Source organism: Pteronotus mesoamericanus, unplaced genomic scaffold (assembly GCF_021234165.1).
Source record: "Pteronotus mesoamericanus isolate MK-2021 breed Mesoamerican mustached bat unplaced genomic scaffold, CSHL_Meso_final contig_22, whole genome shotgun sequence".
Lineage (NCBI taxonomy): Eukaryota > Metazoa > Chordata > Mammalia > Chiroptera > Mormoopidae > Pteronotus > Pteronotus mesoamericanus.
In genome coordinates this window covers 6,244,657-6,268,976 of record NW_026555090.1, presented here as the reverse complement: position 1 = coordinate 6,268,976, position 24,320 = coordinate 6,244,657, and the positions used below count along the sequence as shown (strand labels likewise).

The window sequence follows — 24,320 nt, the reverse complement described above, 5'->3', positions numbered from 1 at the left end:
TGGAGCGGGCCTCGCGGCCAGCGGCTGCTGCCGGGGAAGCTGGTGGGCACAGCCAGGGCACGGCGCAGGCCCTGTTCGCGGCAGGGAGAATACACAAATACTAGGTTTACCTTTAACACTTCTCAGTTCTCAGGTACTAACCTCATTGTTGTCAGCTCTCATAAGGGGTGCAAGGGAGGCAGCCGAATGTGCTACCTCTTAGTACTTGGAAGGGCAACGAGGCTCTCGTTCTGGTCCTGCCACGGAACAGCCCACTGACTGGCTCCGTCGCTCCCAGAACGGCAGGAAGGCCGTGCTGTCCTGGCCATTGCATGGGCCCGGCCAGCGGTCGGTGTGGGAAGCAGGCCGCTGTCGGCCGGCACAGCCAGACTTGCCGGAAGACGGGCTGGATGCCACGCCCAGGGAGAGGCTCCCAAGGTCCTCGTGCCATCGCGCTGGCCTGCAGGACAGGCAGGGGACCTGGCAGCAGAGGGACACTGCAGAGGGAGACTCTTGCTCAGAGGTGGCACCAGGACGAAACCAAGCACTTGGGTTCCAAACGGAATCTTTATTGCATCCTGTCTTTGGAAATACTCCTCAAGCCTTGGGTACTAGCATTTCACCTCCATGACCTGATGCTCCCTGGGACATGACTTGTCTCTGGTGCGCAGAGGGAATCATTTGGCCAGAGCAGGCCTGGGCGTGCCGTTTTCCACGTGACTTTAAAAACCAGCTGGCACTGGACTCCAGTCGTCCCTGCTTCCCTTCTTGCGGCAGCCTCCAGTCCACGGCTCTGCCGGGCACCGCTCCTGAGAGACATCCTGCAGGCCAGCCCGCCAGTCCCTGCCCCGCTTCACACTGCCTACTCCCTTGTGCCCCCCATGGAACGGCGCCCTCTGGCTCCTGCCCGGCAAAGGGCGCACACACGGTGCCCAAGCACGGGGTGGAGGACGTGAGCTCTCGGAGTACAGGGTCACTCCTGGCCTTCACTTCGCCCTGACCTTCTTGCGCTGTGGGCTCTGGGGCTCCTCTGCAGGTGCCGGTTTCTGCTGGGCCTCGCTGTTCACCTGCTCGCTGGACAGGAGGGCCGCCCTCACCAGCCGCAGCTCCCTCTTCTCCCTGCGCTCCTCCATCTCCTCGATGTCACCAGCAAACAGAGCTTTCAGCGGGGCAATCAGCTTGGGCACCGTGGGGAAGTCTCCAAGGCAAACCTGGAAGGCAAGATGGAGGAGGACAGCTTGGAGGAGCCAGGCGGGGGCGGGGGCGGGAGCGGGAGCAGGGGAGCGTGGGCTCCCACAGCAGGCACCAGGTCCCCTTTCTACCAACCCTGGAGTCAGCAGACCACAGCTGGGAAGGAAAAGCAAGCGCTGTGGAGAGAGGCAGGGAACTAAAGAAAGCGCGCAGACCCCCACTGCCAGCCCAGGGCGGCAAACCGAAGACGCCTCAGAAACGCCAGGCTTCCCAACTCCGATCAAGCTCTTCATAAACAGGCCCAGCCCGGGAAAGGGGAGGGCACCCTGCCTTCAGGCTGTGGCCAGGCTCACGTGAGATGCTGCTGGGAGCACGGAGCCTCCAAGAGGCCCTCAGTGATTTCCAGCGATGGATGCTGCTCTCTCTCTAGGAGGGCCTGTGGAAGGGGCGGCTAGCCCGCAAACCCGGGGCCGGGCGCAACAGGTGACAGGCATCCTCCCGCCAGGCTGGCCCAAGCCCGACCGTCCTGCCTGCAGGCACAGTGCTGTCCCTCTGCCTTGGCCCCACCCCACACAGCCCCCCCCGCCCCACCACACACCTTCATGTGGTCAAACGCAATTCCAACTTTCTCGTTGAAGTCGGGGCTGAAGAGGGGGATCTTGGCGTAGCGCTGGCTGAAGTGGTTCAGCATGATGAACTCCGCGTTCATCCGCATCCCCACGCCGATCGCCTGGGAGGTGGTGCTGCCAATTGAGGAAAGTGGCCAGGCTGAGGCCCGCCGCAGGGCCCTGCCCCCAGCCCCACCTTCCCCTGCTGGTCCCCTCACGTGGCTCCAGGTGACTCCAGGGTGTTTCTAATTCTTTCTAAAGCTAGGCTGCCGCCAGAACCCTGCCTAGAGAACTCCGCAGATATAAGGCTGAAAGGCCCAGAAGCAAACTGCTGCCCCAGGTCAGAAGCCCCCCTGCCTCCAGTCTCTGGAGGGTCCTCTCTCTCAGCAGGGCTGACATGAGGTGCTCAGCGCCGCTGGGGACGGAGAGGGAGTGGGTGACGAGGGCTTGGCAGTCTCTGTTACCTGTGCGTCTTTTCCACAGCTTCCTGTTCCAGACCATCTTCCAGCGTGGCCTCGTGTATCAGGAGGGTGGCGTCTTTCCCTAGGGAGCGAGCACAGGCGTCAGGCAGCGTCCTCTGCTGCCGACGCACGGTCTCCCCTTCCCTGCGGCATGTCTGCACGTTGGGATGACAGCCAGCGGCTGCCACGCGGGACCGAGTCGGCTGCCTCCACTCACCCATTTGGACCAGAGCCTCGCAGGGCATGGTGTCCCCTGAATAGACCAGTTTCCAGCCGGACGCGTGGACCAGCGCACAGCCAAAAGCATGCTTGCAGTGCCGGACCAGGCAGGTCTGAAACTGAAGGCGCAGGGAACGGTCAATCACAGCTGTGCTCCCCGCCGCCTCCCCGCTCCCCCGACCTGCGGCTGCCCCCATACCGCTTCCAAATCACAGGTGCTCAGCAGTGAACTGATCAGCCTTTCCACTGTGGGGCTGGAGACCTCAGCTCCTTTCTGAAGGCATTTGGCAGGAATCATACTGTGAGAAATAACATTTAAAAACATTTAACTTAAATCAAAGTTTAAGTTTCTGGCTGGAAAGGCCCAAAATCATTACAAAGAAATAATTTAAATTACTATCACTACGATGGGAAATGTAATCCATTAAAAAGAACCAAGTTAAACCAGCGGCCGCTGACAAAACCTAATGGGTGAGCTGCCCCAGGAAGGCCAACGCAGGCGGGCCTGGCTGGGCTCCGGGCAGGCAGCACCTTCCCCCCGAGGGGAGGACCCGGCCAGCCCCCGCCCCTCGCCCACCCGGCGTGGACGGTCTCTGTGCCCGCCACTACTTGGGCACTTGCCACTGTTTTATGGAGAAGAGTTGGCAAAAGCCTAAAACCTAGATCAGACCTGAAGTGAGGGCTGCAAGGACATGCATCCCAGGAAACAGATGCTTAAGTGGGAACCGTCCAGTAGTTTTTGCCCTTGAGTCAAAGCATTTCTCCCCTGCTTCTCCACCTGCGGCCGGGCCCAGGGGAAGGTGGCCGGGGACATCGCGGACTGCCCCAGGCCGACCTGGAGCTCGCGGAGGAGGGGGGACACGAGCCTGTGGGGGGCTGCCCGGAAGCTCACCTGACGTGATGCAGGAGCTGCTGGCACTGGTTGTGGTACTGCTGGAGCCAGGGCCTGAGCTGGGTGGGGGCCACCACCAGCAAGGGGTGAAAGGGCTGTCCCAGCGATGCCTGAAACAACACAATCAGTGTGGAATCCATGGCAGACACTGCAATCAAAACAGTGCGGAGTGGCAGGAGGTCCAGCTAGTTATGTATCCAACATAATCCAGGCAAACTCTAAATGGCAATAAAACCAAGTGCCACACTCACCAAAGCTCGCTCTCTCTGCAGCAGGATATTTAACAAGCCCTAGGAAGGCGAAAGGAGACGCGGGTTAGACATTTCCAAACCCGACCCCGCACCGGGGTCCCAGGGCCCTCAAGCTGCAGTGGTTCCCGGTCTCTGTCGGCCACTGCCCTCTAACACTGCGGTAGTGGGAGGTGGCACTTGCCGACTCATGACCTGAAATATCACAGGCAACGCGGTCAGAAAAGACAGGGCCGTGGCTGGGGGCCCAGCTGCCCCGAGGAGACAGCCTTGGGCCGTAGTGTCCCCTGGGCAGGCCATGCGAGAAGGTTCAAGACGACCTGGGTGAAGGCAAAACCCCCACTGTGACAGGACAGCAAAGCAAACAGAAAGGCCAGACACTCCTGCGGGCAGAACTACTGCCCTGGGGCGTGTGAAAGCCCACCTGCCTCACAAGATGACGTCGAAGCAAAGCCCGGGGCACTTGGGAGCAAGAGGGAAGGGCGGCAGCAGCGCCCCTGGGGCGGAAGGGTGGATCTCTGCAGTCCCCCCCACCCCCCGCCCCGCGCTCACCGTGTGGTGGTCCGCGTGCAGGTGGGACACAAACACGGCGGCAAGGCTGCCCAGGACCCTGTCCACGTCATCTCCGTAGTGACGACACAGCTGCCCGAACGTGCCTTCACCACAGTCCAGCAGCAGGGCCTTGTCGGAGCTGCAGAAGGAGCGAGACATTGGTCGCTGAGAGGAAGGGCCTCTGCCAGCTCCGGGGGCTGATTCTGACAGAAGGGCGGCAGGCCGCCGCGGGCTGCGGGTCTCCTCCAACCTCGCACGCTGCTTCTCCGAGCACCTGCTACGGCACCAAGGCCACTGTCACGTCCGCCCCCCTTGGAGAGAGCAACTCTCCACGGAACCCTGCAGCCCCGTCCAGAACACGGCAAGTATACAGAGCGACACGAACGCTGGGCCTCAGGAACGTGCTGATGTGGAATGAAAGGGTAAGACATTTATGTTCGGGTGGAAAATTTCAGAACTCCCAGAAGTCTGCGTCAGCCACCGAAGCTAGGAAATGCAGCAGGGCCCACGGCTCTCCTTCAGGAACGCTCTGGCCACGGTGACACCCGTACGGGGTCTTATACTGTTGCGTTTTCAAAATAACTTGGAGGGCACAGAGCCACTGTGTGCTCCCCGATGGACGGAGGCCTCCCGGGAAGGCACTGGTACCTTATGTTGACAAGTGTGGAGCTGACGTTTCGAATCTTCATCGGGATGGCAGACCCTGTTCCCAGGAAGATGATTTCTGGATACTGGCTTTTTTTCTCTACGGAAAAATACATATGAAGAGTTCATTTCTTTGGGGCAAGGAAGAGCCAGCAGTCAGCCCTGACAGGAGCAGGCAGTGTCTCGGGAGGGGCTGGGGGTTCCATCTGGCAATCGCCAGTTTGTACGGGCTCCAGCGAGAAGCGCCACAGGCTGCTGGTGGGTAAAGGGCTGACTGTCTGGGAGGTGGAGCAAATGAATTCAAAAGAATGGCTCCAAGTTTTTTAAATTACAAAGGCAACTGCCTGGTGCTGAGAACCAGCAGTTACCTCAAGGGGCAGGCGTCTCAGCACCAGACCCGCACCTCCTGTGTGTGCCCACCAAGCCGGTGGCGCTCTGCTTGCCCCGGGGGACTAAATGGGCTCAGGGCTCCGCTCTCCAGAGGAAGGCAGGGCCAGGGCCGAAACCCTGGGAGACCTGCCGGTTCCGCTCCCTGCGCCCTTTCCACAGCCCCTCCCACCCAACAGGCCCCATGCGCTCGGTGACCTCAGTGCGTCTACGTGGGAACCAGAAAGCCAGTCCAAACCCCAAGGCAAGTGAGAGCGGGGGAATCAGTAGTCCCCAAGCACCCGGCGCTAGACGACCACCCCGAGCCTGCCTTCCACCCCAGCCTCCTCCCCCTCCATCATCTCCTGAGGATGACATGGGAAGCCACGGGGGCCGAGGCCGGTGGCGCCCCTAGCTACTTTTCCTCACGGGGCAATGAAGGCCCAGCAAGGTGGGGGACATGGCCAGAAGCTTCTGGGGGTCCTTATAGAAAAGCAGGACTAGATCCCAACCCGGCCAAGTCCCGGTTCAAAGTTTTTTCTCGCATCTCACAGGGGTTTCCAGAACTGCTGCCCTCAGCAGGCGCCTTGTCAAGAATGCCTGTGCACCATCACCAAGCATTCCAACGTGGGGCGGGCACCGAAGAGAAGGCAGGGAAGCAGCAGGCTGCAAGGGCGGCTGCAGCCCAAGTGAGCCGCGCCGGCACTCCTTGGCGCTGGGAGGGCACCTGCGGGGCGCAGGGGCCCCGGTCCTTCCCTCACCTGCCGGGGCCGGGCCGTCCGGGGCCGCCTTCCTGTATTCCTGCACGCTCTCCCGGAAGTTGGGGAGCTCCATGGCCTCGGCTATGAACTCGTCAGCACTGCAAGTAATGAGGGCATCCCTGCAAAGAGGAAAGTATTTCAGGTGACAAAAAGGGATGTGTGGTCGCAAGTGAACACGTTTGGAGATCCAGAATCAACGTGTGGGGGAAATCTGCAGAAAGCTGTTTCAGATCAAGACTGAAGACTAAGTGACCGAGAGTTTGGGCAGCGGTTCTGCCCTATGGCTCCTGGGCCAGCGAGGGGCGTCTCCGAGTGAGCTCTGCCCGGCTCTAGCTCCTCAGAGCGCCTCTAGGCCCAGAGCCCAACAACCTTGGCACCACTGACATTTGGGGACTGGGCGGGGTCGGGGTCCCTTGCAGCATCGCTGACCTCTCCTCACTAGGTGCCCCAGCCTCTAGCATTTCCCCCTGGGGCAGGGGAAAGGAGGGGGGAGGAAAATCACCCCCACTGATGGGCACAGCCCGAGAGCGGAGCCTCTCAAACCTATGTGCACACAACTCACCTCCTGGGGGCCTCGCCCGACTGCAGGGCCTGATTCGGGGGCTCTTGGGTGGAGCCTGAGACTCTGCCTTTCTAGCGAGCCTCCGGGTACCATGATGCTGCTGCTCCCGGCCACACCGAGCAGCAAGCCTTGGATCGGTGGCTTTTCCCCCGACTGAGCACTAAAGTCACCTGGGCGCTTAGGAAGTGAGTCCCAGGCCGAACTCCCAAGATTCCAATTCGGCAGGTCTGGGAATTCTCTTTTCCACAGGTACAAGGTGAGCTTGGGCAGTGGCTACATCTGCTAATCGTGGCTTTGGGCACTGTGTGCAGACGCTGACGAAGGGGCCACGAGCTCTCCAAGCCCCGAACACTGCCCGCGGGCCCGCATCGCGAGGCCACAGCCCCTATACAACAGCGGCGCAGGGCCCATGGCGATGTGCGGGAGCGCGGTCTGTTCTCACACAGACTCCAGGGAGCTGACAGGGGCCCTCGAGCTGCGCGAGATTCAGATCTTAAAAACTGGTGATGCGGGGCAGGAGCTCTTCTCAGGGTGCTGGGGGGGGTGACCCGGGGAGCCTCTCTGGACAGCAAGTTATGTGTATGAAGTGCCCTCCAGTGGGCCACACCGACTCAGGGATTTTGTGTCTAAGAGTTGCCCTAAGGGGACAGGGTTCCAGCCAAAGATTTATATATAAGGCATTTAATGTATCATTAAAACAGCAAAAACTTGGAGATGCCTCAAATGAACAAACATCCCTATCTAGAATAGCAATAAAACTTCATGTTGAAGACTATATAATGATACAGGAAAGACTACCTAATAATACACTATCATATGATGTGTATAAAACACATCCATATCCACTTTTTAAAATACATCCTCGTATACTCAAGGTTTAAAAGAACAATTTGTTAATCATTCTCTCTCATGGAGGAATGAAGGGAGTATGGGTGACTGATTTTCTTCACTACATACTTCTTATTTTCTACATTGTAGAACAATGAACAAGCACCCTGTTATTATCAGAGGAAACAACTGTAGGAAAGGATCATCGCTGGACCCATCTTCCACCTCAACCACATTGGAGTCAGCCAGGCCCAGCCAATGAGTTGGTACTGGCACAGCCGCGACACGCACTTCCGTGTGGCTCTTGCTCTTGCGGCGCAGTGGCAGTGGACTAGTCCTGACAGCCACCACACGGTTTGCAAAGCCTAAAATATTTACTACTGGGCCCTTCACAAGGAAGGCCTGCTGACCTCTGACCTCGATCACGCCCCGGGCTCAGCCCCACACAGACCTCTGCCACTCTCTCCGGGGGCGCAGCTGGTACTTGAGGAGGCATTCCCCGCGGACTGTGGGCACAGTGATGGCGGCGCCGTCTTCCTGCAAGAGAGAAAACCACACTCCCTGGAGAGACAGAAAAGGGCAGGGACCAGGCCGCCAGGGACTGTGCTGCGACACTACCTTACAGCGGAGGCTGGCGAGTGGGGGGAAGATGTCTGGGTGGATGAGGTTGAGCTGCGTCTGGATCTTGTGGCTGCGCAGGTTGTGAACGGACGTGCAATTCTCATTCAGGATCAGGTGCTGGGTGTCAGGCCCAAACCTACGATGAAACAGACTGCGTGTTCACGGCGTCTTTTAAGGGGCGTTTCCCCCCGCAGGGGTAGCACAGGAGACCGGGGTGGTGACGCGGGTGGTATGTGCAAAGGAATGAGTGGCCTGGCCAGAAAGACTGTTACTAAATGGCCATAGTCCTACTTCTCCCGTCTCAAAGGCTAGCCTCTCTCCAAACTCAAACCAGAAAGGACGAGAACAGTTCCAGTGTTCGGAGCCCACCACTACAGACTGGAAACAGAGTGGCGCACGGGACAGAAGAAAAAGCCTAGTAAGAGGAAAAGAGAGACTGGATGTGAAGACTCAGCCCCAAAGGGACAGAGGACAGAGGGAGCGGAGGAGTGAGAGCTGGCCGGGCCAGTGCGGGGGGCGGAGGCCGGGAAGAGCCAGGTCAGGCGGCTGAGAGGCCGCCAACATTACTATGCGCTGTGAGTTCAACTCACATAATTCCTTCCGCACGCTGCTGGCTAGCCAATGGGCCAACAGGAAAATGTGACCTCTCCTTCTAGTGACTAAATTTTGCTACACCACTGCCTCACAGGGCTGTTGGGAAGATTAAAGAAAATAAAAGTGTAAAATACTTAACGTACTGCCTGCCATGGGTGTTTAATAAACTGAAGCTATTATTTTAAACTCGCTAGTACCTTCTTTAGGCTACCTGCTCGGAACTGTTGACGAAAGGGCAGTGTTGTTCAGAGGCTGGGCGCAGATGGGGAAGCTGAGCGAAGGGGCCCTCAGGCGGGACAGGCGCACACACGGGGCCCCTAGTTGTGATACTTATTCACAAGCGCGATACTGAGGGCTGATCTCAGAATTCAGGGACAGCAGGAATCCCTGTGGTTGGGCGGGCACAGGGGTAAGGCAGGAGGCACCACAAAGCGGGTGGGGGGTGGAAATGTGGCTCCGTACCTCTGCATCCACTGCTGGTACCTGCCATCCTCAAGCACACGCTCTGGGGCCATGTGAACCACCAGGGCCACGGGGGCATCGGCCTTTCCTTGGAACCTGGGTGGGAGGGAGGGTGGGGCTCTGCTTTATAAAATGATACAAACTCAGAACGTGCACAAACGGGACGGGGCAGCCAGGGAGGGGCCCCGCTCGGCCCTCTCGGGACGGCAGTGTGCCCAAGCCGGCCCAGGCCCTGACCCAGGGTTCCTCTGTGTGGCCAGCTTGGGGCCTGCCCTGGACTCCGAACTCTCAGCCGGCCGATCATTCCTAGTCTGCAGAGCTCTCTGCTCTTCCACCTTTTCTAATTTCACGTCAAGGCTACGTAGCCCACAAAGCCCACCCATTGCCAGTCACCACATAAATCCCGCCGTGGGCCCAGCCCCTTGCAATGCAGGCAGTGAGTTCCCAGACAGCCCACTCCAAGCCAGGCGGAGCACCCCCAGGGCAGAGGACGCCCCGCTGATGCCGCTGGGCTCTGTGAGCGGCAGCCGGCTCTCACGTGTCCCCCCCAGGACCTCTCATGTTACCTCTGGAAAGCAGCATTCTCACAGATGGGCTGAATGAATCCTTCATCTGGACACTCGACCACAACAAAAGCAAGACTGGGATCCGGAGGAGTACAGATCTCTTCGGGCAAAATCTGCAAAATCATTGGGGTTATAGGTCTCCCCCAGAGCTCCGCAAGCACGCCCAGCGGCCTTCCAGTCCTCTGTAACACTGCATAAGCCCCCCTGGGCCGGCGTGGAGCCCACGCGAGGACCACCGCTGACACCCTTCCTGCTCCCTCTGCTCCTGCTCGGGCGGGCACCTGGCCAGCAGAGGGCGTCTCAGGCCTCCGGGGGCCGCAGAGCCAGGCGTGGGTGGCATGCCTGGTTCTGTCGGGTCGGCAGCTGCTGGTCCTACAATCCCTACACACTAGAGGAAACATCCTGCTCAAGAACATGGTGGCACTCTTCTGGGTCTGCACCGAAGTCCGTCCTTATGGGGGCCTTCCCTGAGCTCATGCACAAGGGCAATGTCCACCTAATTAGCAGGAGGACCCCCAGATCCTAAATGGATGAAAGAAATGCCCCCAGGGAGCCAGCGCTGAGATGCATGACAGGTCTAAGTAAGTAACCTCATTTTATTGCTTAGCCCACTGATGACACCCAAGCTGTTCCACTTTCCCCCAAAGCCGTGTCTGGAGGGCCTGAGAGCGACCGCGGCTCTGTCTAGCGTCCCAGGCCCCACGTGTAAATGCCGGAACACATCGTGAAAACGGGGACGCGCACCTCTCTTCCCTCAAAAGTGACACTTCTCCCGTCCTTGACCGCAGCGATGATGGGCGCAATGGCGGCTGTCCCCCTGAAACGGAGAGGCGAGCGCTGTGAGGTGAGGAGCTTTAGGGGCAAAGTGGGCCCGTCCAGGCGCCGGCAGCGCCGTCCCTGTCACTCACACTGGGAGGCCCAGCTCCTTGGCTTTGAGCACCAGGAAGTTTCCTTTCTTCTTGTGAAGCTGTAATGAAAAGAACTTAAAAGTAATTCCAGTGACTAATGAAGATGCTTGGTTTTAAACAATTTTCTTGTAAGTGTCTGGTTTTACTTTATAAGTATTGTTATTTTCTAACACTTCATTAAACTGCAGGTTAGGCTATTGCTTTCCAATAAAGTATATTATATGCTGAACAAAGTCATTTACCCTGAAATGCTTTAGTAATAAAAGCTGAATCATGTAAAAACACAGTGCTTTATTTCCCAACAGTAATTCCTTATAAATTTAGTGAAACGCAACCCATTTCCATAGCAAATAAAGACCTGCACGTGTCCTTGTTCTGTGTAACCATCCCGCACCCGCCACTGAGGAGCTAAGGGGGCGTCCGGGAGGGCTGTCCGGCAGGGCTGTCCGGCAGGGATGAGCGCTCAGTCCCTGCGCGGCAACGGTGCAGGGACTGTGAGCGCGCAAAGGGCGCACAGTTTTCTCCTCCGTTTTTCACATATTTGGCAATATAGTGCTGTTTTTCTTTATACAGGAGAAAATAGTATTTCCAATATGCTGTTATTAGAAGAGAAAACAACAACTGTATCACAAAACCTCATAATCATCATTCTGTACTTAAAAATTTGTCCAAACCTTTTTTGGATCTATATTTCCAAAATAGTAAGAGGAAAAAGAGGACAGAAATAGCATAAAATGTTAGTAAGTCTTTGGGCATTCAATTATATTTGATTTTCATTTTCTTCTTTACATCTTTAGATAAACTACTTGCATTTTTCTTTCCACTTCCTGGAGCTAAGAAATTACTCTGAGGGCAAAGTCTCCAATTTGGGTCCCAGAGCCTTATTAGGATTCTAGAATTTTCTGTCTTTGAAAACATCACCTTAGTGGAGGGATCACAGCTTAAGCGTGCGCAGGCAACACAAAGGCGACAGAGCTGAGACAGCACCTTTGGACAGCGGCACTGACAAGCGCTCCTCTGACCTTTCTCCCCAGACCTGAATGGGCTTGAAGACGAAAACTAAGTGTTTCTAAGTTTTAACAGGAACTTGCGGGCCTAAGGCAGGCAAAACCCATCTCCTCACTACAAGCTGAGCGCAGCCCACGGAGAAAGCTGCCCCACCCAAGGGAGGCAGAGGATTTGGGAGACAGACGCGAGCCGGCACGCAGGCCCCAGGGCCGAGCAGCACCAAATTCTGGGCTCCTGCGCTCTCAGGTCAGGCCCTCCACGTGCCGGGCCTGTTTCCTCCAACCTCCCGCAGCTTGAACGTGCTCAGCTCTCCTGCCTTCCAAACCCTCAGCAGAGAAACAGCAAATGCGTTAGAAGAGGGAAAAGGGGCCACAGGCTGACCCAGAAAGAGCAGCTCCCAGGGGCGGTGCGGCCAGCCAGGCCGGAGACAGAGGCCCGGGGTCGGGGTCGGGGCCTCGGCACCAGAAACAGCTGCCCGAGCCGCACTGCCCCCGGCACGGGGTGCTCCCTGTCACCCGAGCTCCTCTCGTCCTGCGCACTGTAACCTACTCAGAGGCAGCCTGCCCTGTGAACTGCCTTTAAAAAGATTACCCTGCTGCCTAAAAACTCAGAAATACTCAACTAATAAGCCTATCAGCAATACTTAACTTTTATAAAAATTACAGTTATTAAAATAAATGGATAGTTGAATACTGACAATGATCTTTCAACTAATATCACTACTGACCTCTCATAATTGTTTCCACCTGTTGTTAGAATTTGAATGAAAATTACAAATATATTTTAAAATCAACATACTTCTTTTAAAAAAATCAAAACCCACAAAAAAAAAAATGCAGTCTTACCACAGACAGCATTTGTTGCAGATTATAATAAAATTTTAATGCAAAGTCATATTAAACATAGGCCATTAAACAGATCTGAAAAATACCTTTTTGTAATAACATTTTCATAGAATTTGACCAACTTTGGATTTGGAGATCAAGGCCTTTGGGAATGCTAGCCAATATTAAACGAGTCCCAAGGTTAGCAGTTAAATAATACAAACTAAAACAGAGGTGAATAAAGGCCTGATTCATTTGAAAGAAATAAAAATTTCTCTAAAAAAAAATGGCCTTTAACTTCAGAAACATAGCCAAATATAAATATGTATACAGGCAGACCAACAGAACAATGGAAGAGAATCTGAAAGATCGTGACGGTCTAGGCGGTGTGTTGGGAAACACAGGGTGTGCGCGTTTCACCTTGGCACAGGTGACTGTGGACATGCGCCCTGGGAGTCACTGGGAAAGTGCTAACGCACCATGCACGCGCTCACAGAGCCCACTGGAAAGGTGCTTACCTTACAGACAAAAGCTACGACCAAGGAGGGGTCCCTGCCACTCCGTCTCTGGCTCACATCTGAGGAGAAAACCAATCTGGTTACAACACATGCGAAGGTCCACAGGCTTCACAGACCGATGATCAGCTGATCCCTGAGTTGACTTCACACAAAATAAAACAGAGACAACCCTTCCGAAACTAAGGCTGAAGGAAGCACTGGTGTTCTTTTTCAATCAGACCTTTTGTTTTTCCTACTCACGTTGATTGGAGTAAGTGAAAAATGCAAAACTCCAACCAGAGAAACTTAGAATGGCAAGTGAAATGGGTAAAAATGACACATTTTACTGAGGAGTGAGCAAGAACAAGTTGCAAGATGCTTTACCAACAAGTATGAACAAGTATATGTGAAATAACACAACACCCAAAAGGCCTGCAGGGAAAGTATGGGTGTCGGGCCCCCTCTCCCAGGCGTCTGAGAAAGGATGCCTACAGGGCCGGCCTCCTCGCGGTCATCAGACAGATACACTGCAGGGCACACGGGGAACTTCTCAAGCCCCGCCCAGCACGGGCGAAGACAATCCTTAAGCAGTCCAATTCCTTTGATACATCTCCTCTTGGAATTTAACTCAGTTTCCCAGGAAGCTGTCACTCTGAAAGAAGAGGAGCAGATCTACCCATTGATCCAACTGTTTTATCAGCTTAGCACTTATGGCTTCTGCATCCATGAAAATCACGGATTTTGCATCAATGTCGCATTAATAAAAAAACACGACGCCTCTGTATGAACCACTTTGCCTCTGGGTAAACTGAACACAAAGTCTGGGGCCCTGCGGGGGCTCCCGACAGGCCCTGAGAGCCCCGCACTGCCTCGTGGGCAACCCTTCCCAGTCTCCCCACAGGCCGGGTCCTCGCGTGCAAGTCGCAAGTCTGTTTCACACAGGCCGCCTTCCTGTGATGAGGGTTCTCACTCAGGGCATCACATGGCCATGGACTAAGAAAATGGAATTCTCTGGACAGGGTACTGTTTTGTTCAATGAGCATTACCATCCAGAAAGCGCTGCTCATTCTCAGGTGAGGCAGAGTCTGAAGACCGCTCCGGGCTGAGCCTTTCTGGACTCCGTGATGGCTGGTGATTGCCACACTTCTGCTCACCTGGTGAGGACGGGAAACACTCAAATTACACACCATGCCAGGTGGGCTCCCCGGCAGCGCCTGGAGGTTCTCGTGTGGGGACGGCACACCTTCTCCTCCAGCAGTAAACGAGCCACTGCCCGCCCGGTCTCTGGCCGCAGTTACAGCATATTCATCGTGACATTTCTGCTCAGCTCAAAGAGTCTTGACTCCAGTAGGAACCCAACAGGGTTCATGAACCAAGAAGCATGCAAGTCGTAGGCTAGTTTATTCATTATCCTCACTGTCAGCAGACAGACCAAGGCCCAAAAGCTACCCATCTACCCGACATATACCCGGGCATAATTTTGGAGTCAGTTGAATGTCAAGGTCAAGAAAAAGAAAGCTGCTCGAGGAAGCTGGCGCACAGCTCCCCCGGCATGCGCAGGCCCTCGGCGCCGGCTGTGCGCTGGGACAGCCACGCCAGCCGAGCAAGTTCTCGCTGGTCACACAAATGCGTGCGAAGTCACCTGTTCCGTGTGGGGCGGGAGAAACACGGGACAGCAGAGGGGTGGCGGGGGCGGGAGTCACGGAAGGGAAGACGTCGGAGCAGGAGCAAGCCAGGGGTCAGGCCCCACCGCTCTGGCCTCTGCTGGGGGCTCTCACTCGGACCCCTTCTGCACTTGGCACACGTCCCCCTAGTTAGCAGTGTCAAGGGACCGTCCTGACGACTCTGGATTCTCCGGGCAGCCCAGGAAAGCTGGCACAGGGTATGCGGAGCCAGACTCAAGGACGACACCAGCAGGGCAGGGCCTGACCTGCAGACTCTCTCTCTAGGTCAAACCACGTCATCTGGCCCCACGGCCTGAAAAGGCGCCCGTGACCTTCTGACCTTCTAACATTCTACTGCGGTGCTGTGTATGTAAAAACATGTATCGGCCTACGCCTCCCCAGAACACTCACATCAAAGGAGGTATTTACATCTGCAGCAAATGAACCCCAAGCAGTAAATGTGTAAGTCTAAGAGCAATGTGTGCATATTTTCTGCCAGTGTCTGATTATGTAATATCCCAAAATACTGTCACTGTCATTATATATAAGTAAATGTGACTGTCCCTAAGACCGTCAGCTCCTTAAGGGCAGGAACCCTAGCTTAATTCAACTTCCTGATGATGCCCAGAAAAATAAACCTGGGTACACGCAAAGCCACGTTCAGGCAGTTTCTCCCTTCAGCCACACCCCCTTACCCAGGGCCTCCACCCCGTGCCCCCACCCCCCTGCCCCAGGACACGTGGCTCCCGCACTCACTGTATATGGGGATCTGGAGAACTGTCATGGTCTCGTCCTTGTACTCGGGGGCGGAATGGGGCCGCACCGCTACGTGAAAGAGGCAATGGGAGAGCAGCCGCGTTAGTTCAGACGTGTGTGAAGGTGAGTTTTATAGATCACTGGCCACAAGCAACTGAATTGCCTTGGAGTTTTGGTGAGAATCCGCACTAAAACCAGAATGTCTGAGTAAATTAAAATTGGGGGGAAAGAGTTTTCTGCTTGATATATTTTTATCAGTTACTAATATTTACTTGGGGGGCGAAGGGTATAAGGTGATTAAATGGCAATGGAAAAATACACAATAAAGATTAAATAAAAAATAAATAAGTAAATATTTACTATGGCTAAATGAAAAGACTGACTATGATCACTGGTGACTATGTATTTAAAAAAAAGAAAGAAATCAATACTCAAATTTAAGAGTATTAAATTTTACGTTAACACAGAACATCGTGAGGCCAGAGAATCTACCTTCTCAACTGGAAGAGCCAGTATGGCTTTTGAAACAAAATGTCAGTATTTCTGCAGAAGAGGAGCACAAGCAAGCTGCAGGTGTACCCAGCTTCCAGGACAGGGCACGCGGCGTCCTGGGTCAGCCTTTCCCTGTGACGAGGCCACATGCAGCAGACCCAAAGCTGAGGGTCAGTGTAAAGGGCTGATGACAAAACCTGTAGGTCCCTCTGCTCACACCCTTCGTCCCTCCAGCAAGGAATCCAAGGTAATTCAACTCTGAGAACCCCCTTCAGCCTCTGTCTGGGGATATGAGGTGGGGGCCTATGACGTGTAACAGGCAATGGTTTTGAAATACATCTATGTTGATGAAGGAATCCTTTTAAGGTTTAGTTTAGGTCAATCTTTATGGACTCTAATTTGATGACCTGGAGCATACATGAGAAAGAAATGGCAGGTAATGAGGTGGAGTCAGGGACATACCCAGCTCTATTCCTTTCAATGGACCAGAAAATATTTTGATAGCTTCTAGGTATTTTTCCTACAAAAGAGAAAGAGAAAGAAATGAGCCATTATGGTGGCATAAATGCAGAAGGCAACAATGTATTCAAGAACATAAGAGGTATCAACATGACCTTGAATAGGTATCTTGAACTTCCCCTATCCAAACATTTACCAAGTATTCACTCCATGATAGAAGCCAAGGAGCTGGGTGAGGAGGAGATGGGGTCCTTGCCCTCAGGAAACTTAGATCCAGATGAACAGACAAAATTGAAACAAATGACAACACAAACAACAATGTAGCGGCAGTTGTGCTGAGTGCTCTTCAAGAAACAGGAAACATGCAGGGGCCTGGGATATAACTTGTCTGGAGAGGCAGCTATGGCTCCTGAGCCAGTGACCTTCCAGCTGAGCCCTGAAAGTTCAGAAAGATTGAGGCAAAGGAGGCAGAGGGAACCCGTGTATGGATGAAAACCCTGATATGGGACGGGCTTCAGTGTGACGCCATGCGGCTAAGAGGTGGCCTGTGTTGCTCCAGCTTGGTGCCTGAGATATGCGTGCAAGTGTGGGCCGGGGCCAAGGCTTGCAGGACTTGTGGGCCATACATTACAGTGTTTGCAAAGTACTGAATGCAAAGCCGTTAAAGGATTTTCGGATGGAAGTAACATGTGCTGTAAGCCTGAAAGCGGTCCCTCTGGCTATTGTGTGGTGGGGGGGCTACAGACAGGCAAGAGTGGACACGGGAAGCTCTCCCAGTAGACAGGTCCTAATGAGATGGGGACAAATGGATGGACTCGAGACATTACTTGGAGACAATTAACAGTGCTTGGTGATTGGCTGCCTTTATTTTAAGAACCAGGAAATGAACTGTTTATTCAACAGCTACAATAACATGCACTTAATAGTGTCACAAGGTATGAAGATGTCTGAAATGTAACAAATATGTAAGAATAAAAGCTAACGTTGATTGTGTGCCTACTTGGTGCTAAATATCTAATAAATTGATTCAGTGCTTTATATGTTACCTCATTTAATCTTTAACAACTCTATGAAACATTGTAGCCATTTTATGGATGAAGAGACTGAGGTTCCAAGAGGTAAAGTAACTTGTTCAAAGTCATGCAGTTTATAAGTTTTAGACTCAGGCCTCTTTATCTTAAAAGGTGAAGTGTTTACTCCACTATCTATTATCTCAGGGCAGAAGACTGCTTTGCAAAAAAATGAAAATTCCTATTATAACTTTAAAAGGGTGGGTTAGTTTTGAAAGCCGAGTCAGGAGAGACTCACCAGTTGCGGAGGTCCCGAGAGGACACACTTTGGAAGCCCAGTTTCCTTTAAAGTAAGAATCATTCCTAAAAAAGACAAATCAGATCTCTCACCAGCCTGACCTGTAGTCCCCTCCAGCAGAACTCCTTATAAACCAGCTATTTTTCTGCTTGTCCTCATTCCAGCTTCTAACAATCAGGAAAAGGCGCATGGCAGAAGCGATGCTAGAGGTATAAAAGACACCCCATATCCCTCAAATGCCTCTAGAATGAGCAGGGTTAATACTAGGGTGAGGCAATAAGGCACCTAGGGTGCGAAATCATTCAGCTGCATCACGGTTTTAAATTTTTGCACCCTAGGCATCTTCTTGCCTCTCTCTAGTCGCAGCTCTGAGAACGCAACCAGTTCAGCACTCCACTCCTTCCTACCCACACCGCAAAGCTTACAGAATTTGACGGCAACACAATCTTGACCTTAACCGCGGGATAATCTGGGCAGGAGGGAGCTGCGTCAGCGACGTTCTCCATGGTAAATACAGTTCCCGTAAGCACCACCACCGCGCCCTCCAGTTCCCTGTCCCTATCTCCAGTCCGGCGACTCAGTAAATGAGTGGATGCTACCACTTGAGGGCAGTATCCATGTTAAACTCTGCCAGCCCGGGTCCCTGCTGCCCATGCTGCAGCGGACTGACTAGCGTGAAGAGAAGTCCACCAGCTCTGGTCTCAGACGATGAGCGAAAAACGGGCCAGGCAGGCTAAAACCCCCCAGACTTCCTGCCTGTCTCTGATCCTGGACAGAATATACTCACCACACAATCCCCCAACATTACTCCAGTGCATTCGGGTCAGGAATATGTTGTCCAAACGAGACACCTTCAGCCTAAGAAAGAAAACCTTTGAGCAGAACAAAGTGGACTGACCAGGGCCCCTTTCTTCTGCTATAAAAAACACTCCTGCTTCTCAGCTCAGCTTGCAAAGCCCATAATTCTCCCGCCCCAAAAGAAAGCGGTTGACTCACTTGTGCTCCTGCATGAGTCGCTGGACGCCTTCTCCACAGTTGAAGAGGTACCTACAGGAGGAACATTACAGAAGTTACTTAGCAGATTCCACTTTGTACAAATCTCTGCCACTGTTCAGAAATTCTATTGTACGTTCTGGAAAAAGTATAAAAGTATTTTTTCCTGAAACTCCATGTTGGGCTACGAGGCCGCGATTTCTGCTATTAGGACACTGGGTTTTGAGACGTTTTAGCAGAGACAGGGCGGGGTTTGGGAGCTGGCAGGCTGCTCAGTTCCCCATCACCAGACCTGTCGACCCCACACACCAACACTGAGGTCCCGTCCTGGCGCGCACGGGACGGGGGGCAGCACAGTCAGTGCCAAGAGGGACCTCGGGGCCCACGAGTGGGAAAGAAGACGCTTACACTCAAGTCTGAAGTTATGCGGGGACTCCCGAGAACGATACGGACGTGGGCTGTGAGGGATCCAGGATGCCCCACCCACCCAAAGACAAAATACGGCGGCAACAGTGAAATCCCACGTGTCACGGGCGCGCAGCACGGAGGTCCCGGGCGGGGCTCGGTAAGGGGACGGATTCCCGGCGCGACTCACTGACCGGTTGTACTCAGAGAAGACGTAGAGCGCCGCCCCCACATCCCGGCCGCCAGCCGCCACCACCTGCAGGTACACAGTGTTTGGGCCCCCGGGCTCCCACGATGGGCCGCGCTTCTCCCGCGTGCGCAGGTGCCTCAGCGGGTCCTTAGGCGGCCGCTGGCGGCGGGCGGGTCCCTGCGACATGGCGCGTCCGGCCGCGGACCGCAGCAGCAGCAGCGAGCGGAGAGCCCACATGCGCCAGTTTCCACCCAGGCTGAGAAATGCAACCGGTCACCCTGGTCCGCATGCCTCACGCCCCGCCTCTGCGCCCCTCTTGGCGGACTCAGCCAATCAGCGTGCCGCAAGCCGAGCTGCCCGCCTACGCGAGGCTGTGCGCCCAATAGAGAGGAGCCTTGCCTCTCGGTCTTGTCAATTGGCGGCAGCCATAGAGTGGGGGAATGCTAGAGCGCCCTGAATGACCCCGCCCCTTGCCTTTTTCCGGCTTTCCCCTTGTCAATATTTTCCGGAAACCGTCCTTTGCCTGGGGCGGGGCTTCCTGGAGGGCGTGGACCGAAAAAGCAATACCCGCACAAGAGCTGGTCCCTGGAGTTTTCAAGTCCCACGAGTGGTTCGAGCCCCGTCTCCACCATTTGTGAGCCAGCCTCTTAAGCAAGTCCGTCCCCTGGTTCTTTGGTTTGATCTTGCTTGTGGACATGTTAGAGTTACATGTGAGAAAATAAATTATAGAGAATGTTAGTGTAGGAGCTTTCACTAATTTTATTTCCATTTCAAATGATTGCTTTTTCTAGCTTTTAGGAAGAAAATCAAGAATAGCAGTTAGGGGTTATAGAACAAGCCCTGAAACATGAGTCTTGTGTCTATTAGTCATAACAAATAAGGAGTTGCAACATCATGAATGAACCCTAGGAATCATGCTGCAAAATGTTATAAACAGAGTCACTTTGAAATAGAGCAGGAACTGCCATCCCAGACGAACTTCCTCGCAGGTCTTACTGCTAAAACCTTTGGAATGTTAAAAGGGCAAAATAACCTTTGGACTGGACCTAGAACAACACTGCAGCCCCAAACAAGAAAACAAATAGTATCACTATCTGACTGATAACTACTGAAATGAAAATTTAAAACATGCTCTAGAATTAACATCACTTTGTTGTCTTACCTGCACCTATAGAAACGCCTTCCTTCTGTTGATGTAATCTCATAAATATCCCTTGCCTCGTCTCCTAATCAGAACTTTGCTCTCAGATAAATGCATGCTGCCTCTCACTTTGGCCTTTTAAGATTAGCAATGATAAGTGAAGTAAGCCAGAGAAAGACAATTTGATTTCACTTTTATATGGAATCCCCCCACCAAAATAAAACCCTCATAGAAACAAAGTAGATTGATGGTTAGCAGGGGCTGAGGGGTAAGGGAAATTGGTGAAGGTGGTCAAAGGTATAAACATTTAGTTATAAGATGAATAAGTTCTGGGGATCTAATGTATAGCATGGTGATTATAGTTAATAGTACCGTATTGCATACTTGCAAGTTACTAAGAGAGTAGATCCTACAAATTCTGACCACAAAAAAAAGAGGTGAGGTGATGGATGTATTAAATAACCTTACTGTAGTCATCATTTTGAAATCTATATTTATATAAATAATAGCACCTTAAAGTTATACAATGTTATGTCAGTTATATCTCAAGAAAGCTGAGGAAAATAAAAACACTATTAAAATTGTAAAAAGATATTAGAAGTGTAATAAAGGAATGATTTTTTCCCCTTGATGACTACTTTGAATCTTTTTAAAAAATATTAAATTCCATGCAAAAAAAAATAATTTGGTTCTTCTGTCTTAGTGGTTCCCAGGCTCATGTCTGTCAGGTAATCCCAGACAGCCTTGAATAAACAGGAAGGACTGCTTCTGTTCATGTACTACGTAGAATTGGGAGAGCTGCATGAGGTTCAGGACAGTTAGTGGCTGTAGTGTTCAGGGCACAGCATGCCTTTCTGCACTGATGCTCTGGGTCACATTTTTATGTCTAGTGTATGGGGAAGACAAATGCTAAGACTTCCCCAATGTGAGTGAGGTGTCACCGGAATGTGAATTCCATAAGGACAGGCCTTGTCAGTCTGGATCTCTGCTGTGATCTTTAGCTCCTAGGCTTATGGCAGGCAATTAATATTAGGGAACTAGGAAGAACCCGGTAGCTCAAATGAGGTTGTGCCCTTGCAGTTGGCAGGGCACCAAATTCGGTCAAGTCAACAAGGAATGCATTATCATCAGAAGAGGGGATGGGCTCACTGGTACGTCCCGAGGAGTAGGTCAGGGGCTCAGAGACAGAAGTGTTCCCAGGATGGGGGACTCAAATGTTGGAAAAATTTTAGTTTCAGGTTATAGCTAATAAGCTTAACGATCAATGTATGGAAAAAGATATTGTTACAGGAACTGAAGGCATGACCCACCTTGATTCCAGGAGACCTTAAGCAGTTCCACCTTTGTGCCTCTGGAGGACGCAAGCAATCAAGGTGGTATCCGAGCCATTGTGCTCCAGGGTGAGATGCCCAGGACACAGACAAAGAATGCTGCAGCTTTTATCTGATTAACTTTCCCCTGAATTCCAAACCCCTTACCTACCTGTTTTTTCTCCTTATAAAAGGGTCAGTCTGAAATGGAATTTAAGATGGTCTGTTAGAACACATAACCCGCCTGCTCCTCAGATCACTGACCATCTGAATAAAGTGCCCATAAAGATTCAATCCCTGTCTCTGCTTATTGCAGGGGTATACAACCTTTCGATGTCTCTGAGCTACACTGGAAGAAGAAATTGGGCCACGCATGAAATACGCTGTGACAAGACACGTAATCAAGGCTGCATTCGTAGCCATCCAGGCTGCATGTGGCCTGCGGGCCATGGATTGAACACCCCTGGCTTATTGGTTCTGGTAGTAACAGGCAGCGTGAACCCCGGGTTTTCCAGTTTCAATTTTAACTTAGTCATATCTTTAGAGACACTCTCTCCAAATACTGCCACAGTCTGAGTTTCTGGGAGTTAGGGCTTCACACGAATTTTGAGGGGACACAATTCAGCCCAAAACAGCTCGCTCCATCCTTTCCTCCCCCGGCCCCTTAATAGCCAGCACACCCTCCGCTTTGCCGGCCTGTGCTGCCCCCAGACATCCGACGGCAGAACCAACTGCAGGCTCCCTCTCTCTCTCTCATGGCCTCAGCTAGCAGCTGAACCAGAGCCTGAAATGAGGGGTCTTGGCCCCTCACAGACTCTTGCCCAGAGGCAGAGAGAGAGAAGGAGGTTGTGAGGCAACGGACTCCCTTTTGACCCATTGAGGGTATTCTTAGTTGAAGAGGAGCTAGTCCCTTATGCATTCAACTGGCACTAGGCTGGAACCGTTAAGCCTTCTAGATTCTCAGGGCACATTCTAGATTCTTCTCACATCCTTGATGAAGCACTGTCTGGGCAGCTCGAACATCTACCTGCCCTGCGGCGGCCAGCCCCCAGGTCACTGGCCAGCCCCCAGGACACCGGCCAGCCCCCAGGTCACTGGCCAGCCTCCAGGTCTCCCGGCCAAAGTGAAATGGGTCCCCAAGGAGTGCAGTGCGCGCCGTCGCCACTAGAGGGCTCGGTGGCGCCACAGCTCGGGGAACGCTGGGCTTCCGAGGCCGCGGCTCCATCAGTGCCCAGCTATCTCTAGAGCTTATTTTTAAGGCCACCAATGGCTAAGCACTGAGTTGCCAGTAAGAAAAAGCCACCACTTTTAACCAAGGAACTCACAGACTGGCAGGAGGCTGGCAAATGTGAACTTTAGTATTGCCCACCCCACCACCAATTTATACTGAAATTTTTCGAACATCCACTGGACACCCATCACCCACTACTGATATCCCACCGTTAACGTTCGCCACAGGCGCTTTATCATGTGTCTATCATCTGTCTCTCCCTCTGTCCATCCAACCATCTGTGTAATTTTTTATATATTTCAAACCAAACCAGGCATACCATTTTGAGATATTTTCTTCTTCGTTGGGTCTCCCCTCCCCCACGGCAAGCAGCCAGTGAGCTGCCACCTTTAACATCTCAGGAGAAGGGTGTGGTCGAGAAGAGAGCAAGAGTAGCCCTGGGGTCCTCCTTGCTTTTGTTTCAAAAGCATCAGCTCCTGGGGAGAGGGGGTTGCACAGTCTGTGGCTAACAGTAAAAAGGGAAAGGACACTCTGTGAAGCAGGGACAAGTTGTGTGGGACTGAGGGCAGGAGTGAGCAAAGGCAAAGAGGGCTGAAGGGCAGGGGGCCCGTGCCCTGCGCCCTGGGCGGAGACCCTGCAGGCTCCGGGACTGCAGCGGCCACGGCTGCCTGGGCACCTGGGCGTTTCCGGCCAAGGGGATGAGCACCCCAGGTCCAAGGACCAAGGACCAGGTGGGCCGCCCGTTTGCCTTGATAGTGTGTGGGCTTCCTCTGTACCCTGTGTTACGGACCGAATTATGCTCTTCCCGAATTCCTGTGTCAAAGCCCTATCCCCCACAGGTAACCACAGGAGGTACCTATATTTGGATATAGGGCTTTATTCAGGTAATTAGGTTAAAATGAGGCCATAGGGTGGGGATTTCTCATAAGAGGAGAACAGGACACACAAGAGACACCAGAGAGGCTCCCTCACAAGGAAAAACCATGTGAGGACACAGCAGCCTGGCACCTGCCTGCAAGCCCATGAGAGCGGCCTGAGGAGAAACCAAACCTCCATCTTGGCCCTCTAGTCCCCAGAGCTCCGAGAAAACAGGCTGCTGTTGTTTAAGCCCCCCGCCTGTGGTATTTTGTTTTGGCGCCTGAGCAGGCTAGTTTAGCCCATCCCCAGACACCTGGCTTGGCCCCTGGGCTCCTGGGGACTCTAAATAGAGTCCAGATCTCCTGCCAACCCAGCTTAATGGCTCAAATGAAGGTATAAGAAATGTAGTTGTGCTCTGGCTGGTGTGGCTCAGTGGATTGAGCGCTGGCCTGCAAACCAAAGGGTCATGGGTTCAATTCCCAGTCAGGGCACATGCCTGCCTTGCCAAAGGCAACCACCCATTGATGTTTCTCTCCCTCTCTTTCTTCCTCCCCTTCCCTCTGTCTAAAAATAAATAAATAAAAATTCTTAAAAAAAATGTTATTTAAGAAATATAGTTATATGCTTCTTTTGTGCAGCTGATGTTTTCATTGGGAGTCATATCCGATACACAGTTAAACACCTGATTTGAGGGTATGTGCTAACAGAGGTGTACCCTGGG

At 53.0% G+C, this 24,320-nt stretch overlaps 1 protein-coding gene across 1 annotated transcript; it reads right to left on the bottom strand.

The window, feature by feature from the left end:
• Window positions 1-64: 64 nt before the first annotated feature.
• On the bottom strand, window positions 65-19,359 carry ELAC2 (elaC ribonuclease Z 2). Its single transcript, XM_054571218.1, has 24 exons — window positions 19,064-19,359; window positions 18,468-18,518; window positions 18,259-18,329; window positions 17,472-17,536; window positions 16,167-16,224; window positions 15,213-15,281; window positions 13,839-13,946; window positions 12,814-12,872; window positions 10,464-10,522; window positions 10,300-10,372; window positions 9,556-9,668; window positions 8,990-9,085; window positions 7,931-8,069; window positions 7,764-7,849; window positions 5,923-6,041; window positions 4,799-4,895; window positions 4,151-4,289; window positions 3,602-3,640; window positions 3,351-3,460; window positions 2,658-2,757; window positions 2,457-2,577; window positions 2,243-2,321; window positions 1,769-1,913; window positions 65-1,190 (listed from the first exon to the last, which is right to left on the bottom strand). Exons 1-24 carry the CDS (start codon window positions 19,294-19,296, stop codon window positions 966-968), a joined length of 2,454 nt encoding a protein of 817 aa, XP_054427193.1. The 5' UTR covers window positions 19,297-19,359; the 3' UTR covers window positions 65-965.
• Between the last annotated feature and the right edge of the window lie 4,961 nt (window positions 19,360-24,320).